At 37.4% G+C, this 16243-nt stretch overlaps 1 protein-coding gene across 1 annotated transcript; it reads right to left on the bottom strand.

The window, feature by feature from the left end:
- Positions 1–936: 936 nt before the first annotated feature.
- Positions 937–11850, bottom strand: LOC138319070 (ankyrin-1-like). The gene is made up of 2 exons (XM_069261970.1): positions 11694–11850; positions 937–4915 (listed from the first exon to the last, which is right to left on the bottom strand). Exons 1-2 carry the CDS (start codon positions 11702–11704, stop codon positions 3097–3099), a joined length of 1830 nt encoding a protein of 609 aa, XP_069118071.1. The 5' UTR covers positions 11705–11850; the 3' UTR covers positions 937–3096.
- Positions 11851–16243: the final 4393 nt, after the last annotated feature.

The raw sequence follows: 16243 nt of genomic DNA on the forward strand, positions 1-16243 counted from the left end.
TAAATAAAAGGGTTATACAATTAAAGGGCTAATAATATTAGCACATTTTCTATCTGAACTCGCCTGACATTTTCCGTGTACGGTGCCATTTGATCTTAAGCTTCCCTACACTGAAAACAATTCATAACGAACCAATACGCAATATTCTAAATATATGTATGGCATACAAGATTACAAAGAGGGGTTTATTTTAAAACACAGTTCAAATAGTTAGATCACGATAATAAATTAATAGTACATAGGGTATAGAAATCTTTACATTGCATACATAGATAGCAATCTGATACTGTTAAACGAATTCGATGAAAAACTATCACTTAATGTTTTAAAAAAAACGGATGATATCATCAAATACTCTTATACTTTACATATGTTCTATAAAGTGAACAAAATTACAGTTTTGTTTGCTTTACTTTGTCTTAAAGTCACTAATTCATAGTGCTTGTACAATAACGGATATTGTTCTGGTTTGATACTTATCACCAAGGACGTCTCACTTATAAATCCTTGTTATCACATTTCAGAGAGAAAATCATTAGATATAACATCCTGAATTAAGTTAAGAACTGAAACTGTCTACGGTCGAATGGTTTATGGTTTAAATTGATGGAAGTCATCGTAGCAAATATGACATAAACACCAAAATATCACCTTAAAACGCTTCATAACTAATTTGGCATTAACTCTTATTAGACTTTGTAATATACAAGCGAAATAATAAACAACAGATAACTCCCACGCCGATATGATGTTACTTGCAATACACAACATGACATCTTCTATTCTGTTATTTCAGTCCCTATAATTTTAATCTCAAAATGTCCAAGCAAACAATGAAGTCAAAACAAAATCTGAACTTCACTTCGTCTTATCATGTCTTGACCATCTATCATTTCTCTTTCATATTTATCAAATAAATAACGAGACATTTAGCAATACGTCGAAAACATAAAAATACATTTATATATGAAGTTCGACATACTCAATCACACAATACAGTTAAGTATTCCTTCAAAAAACAAAAACCAATTTGCAATAATAAAAGGAAATTAACTAGAATAAAGAACAAGGTATTGGAAAGGTCACTATGTTGTAATAAGGAGGCACTAGGCGAATAAGTTACACCTACAATACATAATGTAACACGTTACATGTATAGAATAAATCATGTAAGTGATAACAATCGTATATATTTCTTTTCATGACAAGATTTTATCAACGAATCATGCGATTATAAGCGGAAATGCTAATCATATTCTAATTCACATTCCATATATATAAACAAAGACCCACCCAGCATTGCAAAATATACTCGTGATCACATTGTTTCGTACAAAAAGATGCGCCAGCATTGGGGTTTTCAATCTAATATGTAGGTTGGGCACAAATGAAAAGTAGCTTATAAAGCAATACGTTTTAATTTTGAAATCTAAATTATATTTGAAATCACGCTTATTTTGAAATAACGCGCTTAATGATGCGTGTTATCTTTCTTGGTTTGGGGTTGCATATATTTTGGACTATCATTTAACAAGGTGGACAATCTTACACTGGTGTTGGACACCATCGTTTGGTCTGAAAGTTGTATGAGCTGATGACAGTAGACAACAATACGGGTCATTAAGGGTCAACATAAGTAGGAATGTCGACAGATTATCTGTAACAATATCTTTACCGAAAACTTGAATAGTTGTCCTAATAATGAATACAATATCACAATTCTGCCATTGGTAATGTACATATCATTGATTACCCAACGTCCTTGCTGGCTAATTCTGTGATTGTGCCCATTGCCTACGTACAAAATTTGTACTGGTCCAGTGTCAGAAAGCATGCCTGCTATTTCACATCCCTCCTAAGCCTTAGATTTACTTATTATAAGTGCATTTACACATTGTAAGTACAAAAAGTACAAAAATTATTTGAAGAGATGAAAATTTGGATAATATATTTTCATACACACTTTCTTCATGAATTCAAACATACATTAATACATCATTATACTTAAACTTTAATAAAGATCTTAAAATCTGACAATTTATAATTTTATTCTAAACAAACAAGTAATGTCAAACACAGCATCTGTTATAGGCGAACTTAAAATAGCACTTTACATACGTTGTATATTTTCATATAGTATCAAGGCTAACTTTTACTGAATGATTAATACACAAATGCATGCATTACACATTTTAACCCTTAAACGGTTTTTGTTATATCTTACCAGACATTACCAGGTTATTCCCTAATTCAAAACTTTCGACTCCATGTAATAATCACAAATACGTTCACCATATTGAATCAAAACTTTCAATAATATATATGTGTACCTCAGTTTGACCGAATAATATAATACATTTAAGTTCAAATTAATTTCCATTTGATGTGATAATAAAGCTATTAACAACAGCTGGGTTTTTTTTCAAATTTGATAAGTGTTATTTTTCTACAACTTTCCTGACAAATGTGTTGCCCGAGTTATCTCAACAGTACAATTTCACCTCCGATAATATTTTGGCAAATGACAAATTCGACTCTTGTTGTTAAAACTAGTTGGTAGTTCTGTCCTTATGTAAGGGTTAAGTATATCAATAAAAACAATATTATCAATATTACTGAAACATTTATCTACCGATACATACAAAATGTTGGCATGTTATACTTTAAAATATCTCTTCATGATTTCAGTTGAATGCTTAAAAAAATCATGCAAGCTTCTAAAATTGGAAATGCGTTAAAATTAAAATATATAATATCTTTTATAAAATAGGCAATAGCAAAATTTTTCCAAATATTGTTATATTCATCATAAACATTTCCAGTTAAACTATTTTAAAACAGCCGTATAAACCTTTAATGTCTTTTAATTTAACTAATCAATATTGTTCATTATACAACAGCATCATGCATTCAATCTTATGAATATAATGGACCGCAAAACAATTTTTATATTAATTCCTATTTCTTTTGAATATAAGCATATAATAGCATAAAATATACCTATCTAAAACACACAGCCAGAGCAGTCTGCAAAAGAATACCTGCCACTGATGGTTTAATTCCAGTTTTTTTTCTTCGCATAAAAAAATGTTTGAGTCATTTAGAACACTCAGTGTCGTTTTCCATATCAGAAAACATTAGATATCTTTTAATACACTTTGGCACTTTCAGCGCCTCTATCTTCTCCGTTATACCTGTGCCTTTCCCTAGGGTACATCTAACTCCCTTCCTAGCGTGTTCCATCAGGGACCTTGGCGATGACGTCATTTCCCGCACTAGCTCAAGCATGTTGGCGTTGAGTGACGTCATCTTTTCTATTTTTGGCAAGTGTTCTTTTAAGACATTAAGAGCTTCTTCACAGTAGGCAGACACGAGCCAATTCAGTACTCTTGTCTTCTTCTTATGCACCGAGTGTTCTATTGGATTACATGGACCACAGTAGCTACTCAGTGTCGATTGAATATTAAATTTACAATTAGCGGCAAGTAGCAATTTCACTGACTCGTTGCTGAAGCCATCAACAGCAAACCAAAGGGGAAGCGTCCCTGCATAGTCTTCTAAATCAGGATCGGCTCCATACTCGAGTAGAAGTGCGACAAGCTGTGGACAATTGTAGAAAACTGCTTCATTTAGGGCTGTCATTCCATGAAGATCTCGGAAATTAGTATCAGATCCATTATCTAGAAGAAATTTAGCAGCTTTTATTTGCTTTCCATTCACAGCCGCAATTAAAGGAGTTACACCGTCCCTATTTTGGGCGTTTATGTCAAAGCCGGTATTAAGAAGCTCCTGACAGCACTCTTGACTGCCACCTGTAGCAGCAAAATGGAGAATTGAGTTACCACTACTCGGCCGCTTGTTCAGATCTGCACCACTATCGATCAGAAATCGCACGATGGCAGCTTGACCTTTAATAGCTGCATTATAAATAGGCGTGCAAACGAGCGAATCTTGTGCATCAATGTTTGAACCAGCTTTGAGCAGTGAAATGCAACATTGGAGATTCCCTCTTTCCGCTGCTAAGTGTAGAGCTGTCCTTTTATTGTATGCTACCATATTAACATTACACTTTCTTTCTACAAGATAATCCACAATGTGGTCATGTCCATTAAGAGAGGCCATCATGAGAGGTGTAAAACGACGAATATCTGGAGCGTCAATTTCTGCTCCGCCATCAAGAAGAAGTCGGCAGCAGTTCAGATCACCATGTTGAGCAGCAAAATGCAAAGCTGTGGCAGCACTGTGGCTCATCTTATTCACCTCACATTTGTGATTGAGAAGCAATTTCAGCACTTCCACATACCCTTTTTCTGCGGCACAGATGAGAGGAGTGTTTCCGAAAGTGTCTTCTTCCTCTAGGTCAGAGTTGGCATTGATAAGCAGACGACATATTTCTAGATGTCCATTTTCAGTAGCACAATGGAGAGCGGTCCTCTCATGATACCCTCGTCGTCTAACAGACGCGTTTTTTTCAAGAAGGTATTTAACGATACTGATATGACCGTTCATGGAGGAAAGTATAAGAGGGGTGTCAGACCTGGCATTTTTCGAATTCAGATCGGCACCTGCCTCAACAAGCAGTTTACAGGACTCGTTGTATCCCTCACTGCATGCATAGTGTAGAGGCGTATTGGTTAATGGTCCGCCGGGAATCGAGATGTCACTGTCCCATCGTATAAGAAGATCCACTACAGCGCTGTGTCCCCCTCTTGATGCCAAGGTAAGGGGTGTAAATTCATCCTCATTGTGTAGGTCTGGAGAAATAGAGGTTTCTAAGATGGATGCAGCACAGTCCACCTTCCCGCTGCCACAACAAAAGAAGAGACTATTTTTCAGTTCCTGCTGAGAGTACCGATTCTGTTTTATGATTTGTCGTACTCCTACCACATCATCATTGTCTATGGCCTCTTGAAGGCTACAACACAAGAAAGGCTTCAGTGAGTATAAGAACCGTTTGGTGAATAAAAAATTGTCTTTTTTAAAATTGCATACACAAGTATAACTGAATTTGCAAATACATTTATACAACATGCTTGTAAAATCAGCATTGGTATACAGATACTAAACTAGACAAGCTAAAGGTCCTGGTGTGCCTCTCATAGTTCTCAGAATTGTAAAAATAAAAACCATGACCTAACATACCACAATCATAGTTGGAGAAATGAACCCGGTACTTAAATCGCATTTTCACAGCCGGATGTATGTTGCCTGAACATCTGAAGCCGACCCCATACTTTAAAGGTTTGTTTTCATTTTGTTTCTTAATTTGTTTTGTTTTTATTACTATTGGCCAAAGAGTGGTGTGTTTCTTTATGATTTACAATCTATAAAATACATTTGTAGTCAAGTGTCGATCCAGAGATCCTTTTATGCATTCTAAGTTGTATGCCAATATCCAATTGCTTATTGTTGCTATTTTGTTTTGGGATACATCAAAATGGAATGTCTAATATATACTATTGTATTCTCAAATGTTTATGAAAACCAAGATAACTTGACACATGTGACTCATGTCCTATTCAGGGCAACAAAAATTAAAACAATCACTGGCAGGCTTTAGAAAAAGTTCAGAGTAAATATAATGTTCATTATGAAATAACTCCGTTGTCATGTTGTGTTTTAGTTGAACAATTTCTATGTAAATATGATTGAAAATACTTTTTCCATTACATCCAATAATAAGAATTTAAATATATTGTAACTTCCTTTACTAATGAAATACCATGTACAAAGTTCTGCAGCTAAATTTTTTAATCTTGATAAGAGTTATTACCACAGTCAGAACCTAGTTTTGATTGTTATGGTCTTCAAGAGTTTCAATTATCCATTGAAAACGACAGGTTTAAAGTTTCATGCTAAACCTGTCACTTTTATTTTTATCCCATCTTACTGTGTATTCCAGACCCACTATGTCATTTTTTAAAGTATATTTGATCAATACCTGAACATCATGCTATGAACATGATTTACTTTGCTATTGTCCATGTGGTGTCTGTGTTACGATATTTTTATTTCTGCAATGTATAGAGACTGTTTGAATGTCGATTGCTCCATAGTACAGTGTCTGTGTATGGTGTCCCAGACTATGGCGGTTTATTTTTGTGTTGTAAGTGTAAGCGCCATATCAGACAACCAGATCAGACAGCTGTGTGATGTGTACTTGGCAATCCATCAAAACATGAACTTACTACACCAGACTGTAAACTTAGTCATGCAGTTTATATACATGTCTATCAGTAAAAACCAACATTCTGTCAATATGTATTTATTGCTTGATGTTTAAATGGGTAAAGGGGAGATAACCTCAAAATGATCTTGGTTAGTACATGTACAAGTAGTCTATACATATACTGCATATATAGTATCCTGTACTTTACCACATAAAATAAACAACCCCCAAGGCTTATTTGAAAATTACAACATCAAGAATTCTAGAATTAAAAAACAGTCAGTTTACATTAATTACATGTTTGTATCTACTTTTATATCAAAATGTTTATATGGGATATATATAAATCGTGGAAGTGTCTAAGTGATTAAAAAAATATAATATAAAGTCAATGATCTAAAAATAAATTTTACAAAGATATCTATATAATTATATCAAATTTAAAGGCCCACTACAATGGCTTTCATGTTTAAAATGAGAATGTAAAACAAGATTTTGTAGAGTTGCAAAAGTTATTTACTTACCATTAATACTATATTTATCATCACCTTCTGAACAATTTTATCAAAATAAAATAAATATTAATTATAGCGAGTTACTATCACTGCGCCAGCTGGCAAAACTGCGAAATAAATCTTCACTGGTATTGTTAACATGCTTTACCCAGGAAATTTTGTATTTATTTTTGGTTGTAACCTCATCTTAGGCCACTGATATATATTTCCTTATATGTTATTATTGTTTTAAGAAAGTTTATCTTTTTGTTTCAGAAAGGTAGTGGGCCTTTGAAAAAGTGAATAAATAAATTTTGAAAATATAGAAATGCAAGCTCATGTAGTGAGTAAACGGTGGTGAATATTTTGATCATTAATTTAATTATAAGTCTGAACTGATATATAAGACATTATACTATACCCTGTCTTATAATACTGAGATGGGATGGAATGGATGTGTGGGACTAATACAATCTGTGTATATCAAGACATTAACATTACTAGATCACCTGTAAGTGACTCGGTGACACAGTTATATCATAATGATATACTACTATAGACTTTTGACAAGAGATTGTCTTAAATCTTTCATTCTCTCTTTCATTTCTTTCATTCAGCCAGCTGACACCTGGGTGAATATATATGTCAATTCCCAATAAACTATTTTACAAAAGTAGGCCATATTGACCAATTTAAACATTTTCACCTTGGATGTAAACAAATGACCTAGGCAGTTCCTTTTATGCAGTGTATGCATGTAGTAATAGCATCGACGTTGAGGTACATGTATGTGGGCTATCAAAAAAGTAGGTCACTGATCATTTACATCATTTAATGTATCTGTGCATCTACACCATTTAGTTCTTATCTACTCTAGTTAAATGCTTAATACTAATAAATCAAATAGCAACACATTATCCCTTAATTAGTTTAATTGAACCCTTTCATTTACTCAAAATGTTCATGAATTTCAATAACAAGAGGCCCAGAGGGCCTGTATCGCTCACCTGGTTTGTAATGCCAAGTAATGTTCTGAATACAGGTTCAATGTTTCTTTTCTGAAGGAATTTTAATATTTACCTCTAAATCCGCTATTGGGCCCCATCCCTCCTGCCCCCAGGGGGTTAGAGCCAAAATTTATACAAGTTCTGTTCCCCTTCCCCCAAGGATGTTTATGGCCAAATTTGGTCACAATCCAAGCAAAACTCTAGGACAAGTAGCGATTTATAGGATTTACCTCTATTTCCCCTATTAGACCCCACCCGTCCTGCCCCCGGGGGACCAGAGCCAAAATTTATACAAGTTCTGTTCCCCTTCCTCCAAGGATGTTTGTGGCCAAAATTGGTTACAATCCATGTAGAACTCTATGACAAGTAGTGATTTAAAGAATTTACCTCTATTTCCCCTATTTGGCCCCGCCCCTCCTGTCCCCGGGGTGTCAGAGCCAAAATTTATACAAGTTCTGTTCCTCTTCCCCCAAGGATGTTTGAGGCCAAATTTGGTTACAATCCATGTAGAACTCTATGACTAGTAGCGATTTAAATGATTTACCTCTATTTCCCCTATTGGGCCCCGCCCCTCCTGCCCCGGGGGATCAGAGCCAAAATTTATACAATTTCTGTTCCCCTTCCCCCAAGGATGTTTCTGGCCAAATTTGGTAACGATCCATGCAGAACTCTAGGACAAGTAGCGATTTAAAGAATTTACCTCTATTTCCCCTATTGGGCCCCCCCTTCTGCCCCCGCCTCCAGCCAAAATTTATACAAGTTCTGTTCTCCTACCCCCAAGAATGTTTGTGGCCAAATTTGGTTACAATCCATGTAGAACTCTATGACTAGTAGCGATTTAAAGGCCCACTACCTTTCCGGAGCAAAACTTTAAAGGTTTCTTAAAAACATTAATAACAAAAGAAAATATATATCGATGGCTTAAGATGAGGTTACAACACCAAACAAATGCAAGATTTCCTGTCTAATGTACGTTAACAGTGGAGATTCATTTCGCTGTTTTGCCGTCTGGCGCAGTGATAGTCAACTACCGCGCGGCATTTAGGACGACGGCGGGAAACATAAAACGACCCGCGTTATGAAAATTAACATTTTATTTATTATAATTAAACAGTTCCGAAGGTGATGATAAGTGTGCTAGTAAACGTATAGTTAATAACTTCTGCGACTCTACAAAATTATTGATCTCGTTTTACATTCCTATTTTAAAAATTAAAAGCCGTTTCGGAAAGGTAGTGGCCCTTTAAAGGATTTACCTCTATTTCCCCTATTGGGCCCCGCCCCTCCTGCCCCAGGGGGACCAGAGCCAAAATTTATACAAGTTCTGTTCCCCTTCCCCCAAGGATGTTTGTGGCTGAATTTGGTTACATTCCATTCAGAACTCTATGACTAGTAGCGATTTATAGGATTTACCTCTATTTCCCCTATTTGGCCCCGCCCCTCCTGCCCCGGGGGATCAGAGCCAAAATTTATACAATTTCTGTTCCCCTTACCCTAAAGATGTTTATGGCCAAATTTGGTCACAATCCAAGCAAAACTCTAGGACAAGTAGCGATTTATAGGATTTACCTCTATTTCCCCTATTGGGCCCCACCCGTCCTGCCCCCGGGGAACCAGAGCCAAAATTTATACAAGTTCTGTTCCCCTTCCTCCAAGGATGTTTGTGGCCAAAATTGGTTACAATCCATGTAGAACTCTATGACAAGTAGTGATTTAAAGAATTTACCTCTATTTCCCCTATTTGGCCCCGCCCCTCCTGTCCCCGGGGTGTCAGAGCCAAAAATTTATACAAGTTCTGTTCCTCTTCCCCCAAAGATGTTTGAGGCCAAATTTGGTTACAATCCATGTAGAACTCTATGACTAGTAGCGATTTAAATGATTTACCTCTATTTCCCCTATTGGGCCCCGCCCCTCCTGCCCCGGGGGATCAGAGCCAAAATTTATACAATTTCTGTTCCCCTTCCCCCAAGGATGTTTTCTGGCCAAATTTGGTAACGATCCATTCAAAACTCTAGGACAAGTAGCGATTTAAAGGATTTACCTCTATTTCCCCTATTGGGCCCCGCCTTCTGCCCCCGCCTTCTGCCCCCGCCTCCAGCCAAAATTTATACAAGTTCTGTTCTCCTACCCCCAAGAATGTTTGTGGCCAAATTTGGTTACAATCATGTAGAACTCTATGACTAGTAGCGATTTAAAGGATTTACTCTATTTCCCCTATTGGCCCGCCCTCCTGCCCCAGGGGGACCAGAGCCAAAATTTATACAAGTTCTGTTCCCCTTCCCCCAAGGATGTTTGTGGGTGAATTTGGTTACATTCCATTCAAAACTCTATGACTAGTAGCGATTTAAATGATTTACCTCTATTTATTGCCCCATTATCCAATTTTACCTCTATTTCCGAGGACAAGTTATATAGGATTTACCTCTATTTCCCCTATTGGGCCCCGCCCCTCCTGCCCCTGGGGGATAAGAGCCAAAATTTATACAAGTTCTGTTCCCCTTCCCCCAAGGTTGTCTGCGGCCAAATTTGGTAACAATCCATGTAGAACTCTAGGACAAGAATGCAAAATAGAAAAGTATATTATTACAACTAGGTCAATAAATTTCATACTCAAAATAATAATTACAAATATACGGTAGTTTAATTCCTATACAGTACAAATGTACATGTATATCTTATGATCTACATGTATATTTACATTGTATGCATATGTATGTACACTAGTATGTGTACAATGGATATCAGGTAATAGGTATATATTTTATATATGTATTGTAGTTTTATTTAGATTGCAAATTGCAGTGGCCAAGTGGTTAAGATGTTCCAGACATATATTGCCACAATTGCATGTACTACTGTAACCCTCCACTTGCATGCATAATTTGCATATGCATTGGTCAGAGTGAATTCTAAATCTCGTGCTGGGTTGTTGCAATTGCCATAGTGATACTGACCGCTGGTCAGTGTTTTTTCTTCTTCTGGTTCACCAGCTTTCCTCCACCAATAAACCTGGTACATGTACGTCCTAAAATGACCCTGATTGTTAGCAGGACGCTAAACTCAATGTATATATGAGCAAACCTTAAAAAAACATATAACATTATTTATCTGTGTAGCAGGTTTTAATTGTACAAAGTGATACGTTCGCCTTCTAGCTTCACGCTAGGGGGAATTTCCCTTTAGCTCAATCGGTAGAGCGGCTGACCAGTAAGTCCAGGGTCGCAGGTTTGAGCCCGCAGCTGGCCGCACGTGTACACTACTCTGAGTACTCTTGCCCTGTTACACTTGTGCTGTTGACCACTCCAAGCGAAAGCTATTACGTGACTGAGAAGCTTCGGTGGAGACAGATAACCTGGGTTAATGGTCTGTGTTCAGTGGCGAACACGTTTGAAAGGGGGGAGTAGTGTATACGGAGCAGGCTTTAACCACAGGGCCATGTATAGTTTCTATATGAAAAAATAGCCAGAAATACATATAAATTTTCATATAGAAACTATAAATGGCCCTGTGATCTGTATGTGCACTTACATTCCTTGGGATGTATCAAATGTGTAACCTTAGTCTACTACCAACTGTACTTATAATGACCATACAAAATAAGGTAAATGTGCATAAGTAATAAGTATACTGACAATACATGTACAAATGTATATATACAAATGTACATGTAAGTAATGTATGTTTGGACTACCGGGTACACTGTACATGTTACTGTATGTATGTACATAAAGTGAGAACCCCCACCCCTCCTCCTCTCCCACATTCTACTGTAAGCTATATAAGCTACAGATACAGAGTTGTGGTAACCAAAAACTACAGTGCAAAGTTAAAGTATGCTCTAAATTCAATTACTGTATGGGAATGGAACGTCAGTCGAGCGCTGCAAAGATTCCCAAGTATACAGCCAACAGCCTGATACTGCTTTCAACTGGTTTGACAGATCATGATCGCTTTCCTACAAACATTTTACTATATAAATCCACCTGCATGCATTTCGTATATAACGATTAACTATATAACAACCTGGCCATCATGTCGTGTAGATCCTACAGTTTGCACATGCAGATCCGAGTCCCTTCGGGTCCGTCTTGGAATCGTCGATACGTCAAAACAGTCTCCATTTTTCCGCTGTCTGCTTCATTATGTTGTTGTTGCAGCCAGACCTACTTCCGTATCACGTGAGCGGACTAAGGGGAATAACTCTAATTACATGTGGAGCTACATTATTATGTACCTAGTCACAACAAACACTGGCAACATGCATTTCTAATACTATTTATTGCATTAACACATTTCATTTTTATTTGATTTTACATGCTACAATAATTTGATATGGAACAAATCAGGTTGATATCAGTGCATATAAAAATAGAATTTGTATGTACACGCACTCAGGGGCGTAGGAAGCGAGGAGCAGGGGGGGAGGGGGGGACAATTGGCCAAGGACGAGGGGGGGGGGGGCAAACATGTCTTTTTGCCCCCCCCTTTATCACCGAGTGAAATGTTCAGAAAATGCACATTTGAAAGAGAAAAGGGTCCTCCTGCACATTCTTGTACTTCATTTTAGAAAATGCCGCTGCGCGGCGCGTTTCTAAAACGTTCAAAAGCACGTAATATTCAAATCTAATACACACGAACTAGACTAAAAATGTCCATCAAGGAATTATACTATGGCAAGCCGTTTTGATATTTAATACATAATAGATTAAGTTAAAAAGTTATTTAGCTTAAGTTAAAAAGATTTTAGCTTAAGCTAAAAAGATTTCAACTTAAGTTAAAAAAAGGTTTTTTTGCATTATCACTTTTTTTTCACTTAAGTCAAAAAAAATCTTTTTGTAATTATATATCTATGACATATATGATTTAAGGAAAACATTCCGTTTTCATCACAGAGACCCACGGCGGACCCCCAAAGAACAAAATATCGCGCCTTCTGCGCTCGCAAATTCAACAAATTGCATCGTAAAACTCATCTCTCCCATTCAAAATCGTACATATTTTCCCGGGGGAGACCCCCGCAAACCCCCCCCCCCCCCCTCCCCCCCCACCAAACACCAAACACCAAAATCTCGTACCTGTGGCGCTCGCAAAAATCATCAAAATTCTAAATCGTAATATTTTTCCAGGGGATACCGCGGACCCCCCAAAATACCAAGCTAACTAAGTACGTATCTCCTGTGGGTGTGCGGGGCGCGCGAGGGGGGGGGGGGGTGTTACGAAATACATGTATTGAGAACCTTTGCCCGCGGACCCCCCCCCCCCCCCCCCCCCCCAAAAAAAAAAAAAAAAAAAAAAAAAAAAAAAATACCACGCAAATTAAGTATCTCCTGTGGGTGCGGGGCGCGCGGGGGGTGTGAGTTACGAAATACATGTATTGAGGACCTTTGCCCCCCTAGCAGAGATATGTGTAAATGTGTGTGGGAAGAAGGAGTATTTGTACGTGTCTTTGGTAGCAGAGATATGTGTAAATGTGTGTGGGAAGAAGGAGTACTTGTACGTGTCTTTGGTAGCAGAGATATGTCTAAATGTATGTGGGAAGAAGGAGTACTTGTACGTGTCTTTGGTAGCAGAGCTATGTGTAAATGTGTGTGGGAAGAAGGAGTACTTGTACGTGTCTTTGGTAGCAGAGATATGTGTAAATGTCTGTGGGAAGAAGGAGTACTTGTAAGTGTCTTTGGTAGCAGAGATATGTGTAAATGTCTGTGGGAAGAAGGAGTACTTGTACGTGTCTTTGGTAGCAGAGATATGTGTAAATGTGTGTGGGAAGAAGGAGTACTTGTACGTGTCTTTGGTAGCAGAGATATGTGTAAATGTGTGTGGGAAGAAGGAGTACTTGTACGTGTCTTTGGTAGCAGAGATATGTGTAAATGTGTGTGGGAAGAAGGAGTACTTGTACGTGTCTTTGGTAGCAGAGATATGTGTAAATGTGTGTAAATGTGTGTGGGAAGAAGGACTATTTGTACGTGTTTTTGGTAGCAGAGATATGTGTAAATGTGTGTGGGAAGAAGGAGTATTTGTACGTGTCTTTGGTAGCAGAGATATGTGTAAATGTGTGTGGGTTGAAGGAGCCTTGTACGTGTCTTTGGTAGCAGAGATATGTCTAAATGTATGTGGGAAGAAGGAGTATTTGTACGTGTCTTTGGTAGCAGAGAGATATGTGTAAATGTGTGTGGGAAGAAGGAGTATTTGTACGTGTCTTTGGTAGCAGAGATATGTCTAAATGTGTGTGGGAAGAAGGAGTACTTGTACGTGTCTTTGGTAGCACAGATATGTGTAAATGTGTGTGGGAAAAAGGAGTACTTGTACGTGTCTTTGGTAGCAGAGATATGTGTAAATGTGTGTGGGAAGAAGGAGTATTTGTACGTGTCTTTGGTAGCAGAGATATGTCTAAATGTGTGTGGGAAGAAGGAGTACTTGTACGTGTCTTTGGTAGCACAGATATGTGTAAATGTGTGTGGGAAAAAGGAGTACTTGTACGTGTCTTTGGTAGCAGAGATATGTGTAAATGTGTGTGGGAAGAAGGAGTACTTGTACGTGTCTTTGGTAGCAGAGATATGTGAAAATGTGTGTGGGTGTGCCTGTCTCGTTCTGCTGTCTGTTTTGGCGAGTATTTGTGTGTTGACTGCGACTAGTTTGTGTGTGATTTTGTACAGAAGTATAAGTCTTGACTGTATTCTGCGTGTGTGTAGTACTGATGGTAGTTTTATTTGGTGTATCATGCATGTATGTTACTGAACTTGTATTGTGATATCTGTTTTGCATGTAGCGTGCTGCTCTGCGTTTTATTTTTTTTTTCTATTTGTGTGATCTTGTGTGTGTGGTAGGGATTCCCATATTTCCGTATTCCCATACGGATGAGCAGTATTCTAGTTTGGGTTTAGTGAGTGCCGTGTATGCATGTTCTTTTATATGTGCAGGTGAGTTGAAGGAAGCCGAGCGAGTTGCAGTGTAACCCCTAAGTATTTGTTGTCCTGAAAATGTTTTAATGTGTGATTTAAGAGCATGTAGTTATGGTGCATTTTGTTTCGTTTTGGTGTGATGCTAATGACATCAGCCAATTATCTTCTAGCCAAGTCTTCTAGTAACTGTAGTGTGTCCTGCTGGTTTTGTATAATTCTCTGACAAATAATTTGTGGTATGACCGATCTTTTTCCTGTATCCGATCACATCGTACACGTATGCGTACATCCGCGAAATAGCGCCAACATTCTTTCAAATTTTGCAGTTGGAGTTAATTAATGGGTACATTTTGTCTTTTTTTTTATGATGAACAATACTTTGGACATGTTACAAGACATCCTCTGGTATGCACTTTAAGCCGTATCTTTTATTAATGCGAATGAAAAAAGCTCCATTGTATATCCATTTACGATGGCATTTCCGAAAGTCACAAGGACTTTGTTGTTCGTTTCTAATTATTTTTTAGTTTATACATGCATTTACAGTACATACCTTTGCTATGAGCCAAGAAAAAGACGACACCGCTATAAGAGATTTTCATTATTGTAATTATGACGTCATTCTGGTGTATGTGAATGTTACGTCAATTTTAAGCGGGAAAGAATGACGTTTCATTCGCCGAAAGGTTAAAGTTTTGGGTCAAGTTAGAAAAAGTTCCGTCAAATATGGAACAAATTCACGTGATCGTATTGACAGATAAAGCATTTGTATTGACAGATAAAGTTTATCCGGAGTAGTTATCCGTCAGTAAGGGGAGGCAGTTGCAGGATAATCAAACATTCCCGGCTCGTTAACATAGATAGTCTGGAGGTTGAATCTCTGTTGACACTGTGCTCAGATCTACTGATGTGGATGATAAGCATTAACTTTATTGATAATTGATGGAGATTCCACAGTGTTCAATAAATTATGCATATCCTACAGTGATTCTGACGATTGACGATTTCTAATAGCTTAAATCTGGTGTCCTTCATATGTAAATACTAAGTTATAAGTTGCTATATTGTTTACATTAATTCACCTTTAGACCTTCTTTAAAACCCCACTTATGGTTTCCCTGAATTGATGTACAAACATGTCCACTCATATCTTCGGTTTATAATTGGAATGCATATCTATTTTACAATTTTAACCATCTTTGCAATTTCCTTGCGGAATGTTTTATCAAAGACGTCGTATATAAGCGGATTTACTATACTGTTAATCATGAACATGTTTCGTACGAACTTTGTACTTACTATCAGTGACTTACTCTGAGAGAGCCAGTTATTGCTTTGGGAGATCCACGCCAACACTAAAAGAGTTGGTATAAAACACATGACATAGATAGATGTGACTGTACAAAACATCAGGATAAGTCGATTGGCAGCACTAAATATTTTGTTATTTCTATCGTTTTGTCCACTTTCACTTGTACTACTGATCAATGCTGACGGAGTAACAAGAACATTAACCGTCACCTGGCTGCATATCCTCTTTCCCTGTTTAAATATCGTCATTATGATTCTAATCAACTTCGCTAGCCAAGGGTATTAGTCCGATTCTCTTTCTATTACCCTTGGCATATCTCACTTCAGAACAGGTGTTTTTGCTTTCAAATTGTGATTGGATGC

This window comes from Argopecten irradians, chromosome 3, assembly GCF_041381155.1.
Source record: "Argopecten irradians isolate NY chromosome 3, Ai_NY, whole genome shotgun sequence".
Lineage (NCBI taxonomy): Eukaryota > Metazoa > Mollusca > Bivalvia > Pectinida > Pectinidae > Argopecten > Argopecten irradians.